Source organism: Etheostoma spectabile, chromosome 8, assembly GCF_008692095.1.
Source record: "Etheostoma spectabile isolate EspeVRDwgs_2016 chromosome 8, UIUC_Espe_1.0, whole genome shotgun sequence".
Classification (NCBI taxonomy): Eukaryota; Metazoa; Chordata; class Actinopteri; order Perciformes; family Percidae; genus Etheostoma; species Etheostoma spectabile.
The window spans coordinates 15,604,526-15,607,449 of NC_045740.1; the positions used below are offsets into that span (position 1 = coordinate 15,604,526).

General features: G+C 36.7%; 1 protein-coding gene and 1 long non-coding RNA gene across 2 annotated transcripts in view; one reads left to right on the forward strand and one right to left on the reverse strand.

Moving 5' to 3' along the window:
- The window catches only part of LOC116693632 (uncharacterized), a 23,881-nt gene extending 23,715 nt beyond the window's left edge, over nt 1-166 (forward strand). The window contains exon 3 of the long non-coding RNA XR_004332965.1: nt 156-166. This is a non-coding gene — a long non-coding RNA (uncharacterized LOC116693632). The remainder of the gene's footprint in view (nt 1-155) is intronic.
- cpa4 (carboxypeptidase A4) overlaps nt 1-1,393 on the reverse strand; it is an 8,641-nt gene extending 7,248 nt beyond the window's left edge. Inside the window, exons 1-2 of the mRNA XM_032522718.1 lie at nt 1,195-1,393; nt 43-124 (exon numbers count right to left, since the gene is read on the reverse strand). Coding sequence (XP_032378609.1) covers nt 43-124; nt 1,195-1,346 — 234 coding nt within the window. The 5' untranslated portion in view covers nt 1,347-1,393. The remainder of the gene's footprint in view (nt 1-42; nt 125-1,194) is intronic.
- Between the last annotated feature and the right edge of the window lie 1,531 nt (nt 1,394-2,924).

The following is a 2,924-nucleotide window of genomic DNA, read 5'->3' on the forward strand; positions in this document are numbered from 1 at the left end:
GTGTGTGTGTGTGTGTGTGTGTGTGTGTGTGTGCGTGCTTGCCTCCCACTCCTGTTGATCCTCCAGAGCCTGCAGGAGTTGGATCTGTTCCTCAGACTGCACATTGACCCTGATGACCTGATCTCTGGAAGAAGAAATTCATTTCAGAATCTGAGCATCATTATTTATATTTTAGGTTTTTAGTTGATGCTCTTATTCATGGCAAGGCAACGATGAGTTCAGCAGCAGAGGGAGATCTAATTCACTGCTTAGCAATGTAAAAAGCAATTAATAGTGCAGAACACTTAGTACCCAGGCCCATGACTTCCACTGTGATCCCTTTGATAGGACTCCTATTATGATTTAATCTTTCTCTAAACAAAAAACACTTGTAATTTGCTGCCTGTTGAATACAAATGTACTTGGGTAGTTATTTGACATGCTCGTTGAAAGGCATCCAAGGGAGAGAAAAACACCTAATCAAGTCTCTAAATACTTTGATTTAATGGCTAAGACTGCACGTTCTCCTAAACTAAATGGCACAATGAGGGCATGGACTCCAAATTAAGTTTATTCTGGTATAATCGTTATTTATTTGTTTGACCAAATGCACTTTATAATTCCCGAAACACCCTTTCACATAACAGTTACCATATTTTCTCATTAAATTTCTAGAGCAGCAGCAAAGTTTATACTCTGCATCAAAGCAAGTTTGGGTTTATTTCTATTATTCCTGACTGTTGGAGATGGTTATCAGGTGACACTCATGCTGATTAGAGTGCCCTTTCTCATATAAAAACATATCGGTATTCTTGAATAAGAATCAAAATCAGAAACGGGTGTATTGTCACGTGTTTTCAGGTATTTCAGGAAGGAAAAATGCAATGCAAAAGTCAAGAATCATCATGGAATTTTATAATGCAAAACACAAGACAAATAAAAAAACTTGAAATATATCTGGTAAAAGATGGAAGAGGATGTAATGTGCAAGATATAAGTAAGAAGAAAAAGAAAAGTTACAAAAACGTTATGCAGAGTAAAGTATTAAAATGTCTTCATATATTCTTTATAAATAATAAGAGTCTTAACAACATCTGTGTCAGTTACACCAAACACAAAGCTATGAATTTCAATGTGAAAGGCAAGCTTAAAAACAAACAGACAGATAAAACCACAGTACGTGTGTGTTTTTGCAATGTGCACAGATTAACTTACTGAATGAAGACCCTCTCAGCTGTGGCCGCAGCCAAAACCACCAACAGCAGCCAGAGGCCTCTCATCTCGCCTGTATCTCCGGACAGGTGAGTGTCTGGCCTCTGTTTCTCTAGCCTCTTAATACTCTCAGGTGACAGCTGGTCTGTTCCCATACGAGAGAGTTACCTCACTCTGCTGATAATCACACAGCGCTCCTGTCTGGAAAATAAAAAGTTATTTTGAGTGACTAACTTGCTGATTAAGCTTTGTTTTATTTGTCCAGTGCTCAGCTGCAGATGGTGGAAGTTTCCACCGATTCTTTCCTTTCTTAAATCAAAGGTGGAAGAAGTATTCAGAGTCTTTATTTCAGTAAATGAAATGTACTAATACTAATACTGCACTACAAGTAAAAGACTGCATTCAAAACTTTACTTAGGTAAAAATATGTATCAACAAAATGTACCTACTGTATAGTATGAAAAGTAAAAGTAGCCATTGTGCAGTAAAATAATCTGGGTCATTCTTTTACTATTATATTTGATGTTGCTGGATTAATATTACTGCTGCATTAATGTTTATGTTGCATTTTACTGCTGTACAGTAAATGTTTATGGTTGTGCTAATTTTAACTCCTTTCTGTATGCTTAGATCATCATATGTTAGTAGCATCAAGGTCTTACAACAATAATGTTCTATATACTACAAGTGTTGCTTGGGCTATAGGGCCCTTAGTTTCAATAAAGGGAAATCCTTTTTTGATATGTTACAAGATAGTACTTCCAATTTTGCTGCAATCTGGAATCTGGAATTTGGAAATGCGACCGCGAACCAGACCGCTAAATCTGATTTTGACTTCACTAATGCTTTGTGGCTGAATGGGGGCAAATCCCTGCAGCCATGTTCCATCATCTCGAGGTAAGCCTGAAACAAGAAGAGTGGAAGCTGTTGTAACAGCGGATTAATGAACGTGCATGTGGACACAGTAACCAATAGATGGCAGTGTAATACCAAACTTCTACAGTACACAGGGTACCACGCAGTAATAATACGCACCATTCATGGCTACAGGGAGTGACATCAGATTCCAGCAGGCTGGAATTACCCAGAATCTTGAATTATTGATCACCCAATGAGTTTTTTTTTATATCAGAGTTGGTGAGTACGAGTGAGTGGGGAACTACTTACAAAACTATACATCATCAAGACTAGAGCTGCAAGGGTTGGTCAATTAACTATATTGATAATTGCAGAAATACCAAACATGCTTGCTGGTACCAGTTTTATATATATATTTGCTTTTCTCTGTTTCATATCATTGTAAAATAAATATATTTGGGTTTTGGACTGTTGGTCGGACAAAACAATACTCAATTTGAAAACAGCACCTTGGGAAACTGTGATGGACATTTTGAAGATAAACAAGTAATCAAGAAAATAATAGGCAGCTTCATCTTTAATAAAAATACTAGTTGCAGCCCTATGAATATTATTAAATTCAATTACAGCTTAAAAGTACATGTCTGCTTCTTATTATAGACTTGAGAAATTAGCTACAGATCAGTGACTACGTTTTCAAACCCAGATACTACAATTGAACACCCAGTCAACCATATATACGTAGTAAATGGATCCTATATACATATCACATGGTTCTTGCAATATGTGTTAACCCTCATGTTGTCCTCGGGTCAAATTGACCCGTTTTCCTCTATTGATGTTTTTTTTTAATTACCCAAAATAACATGATTGAT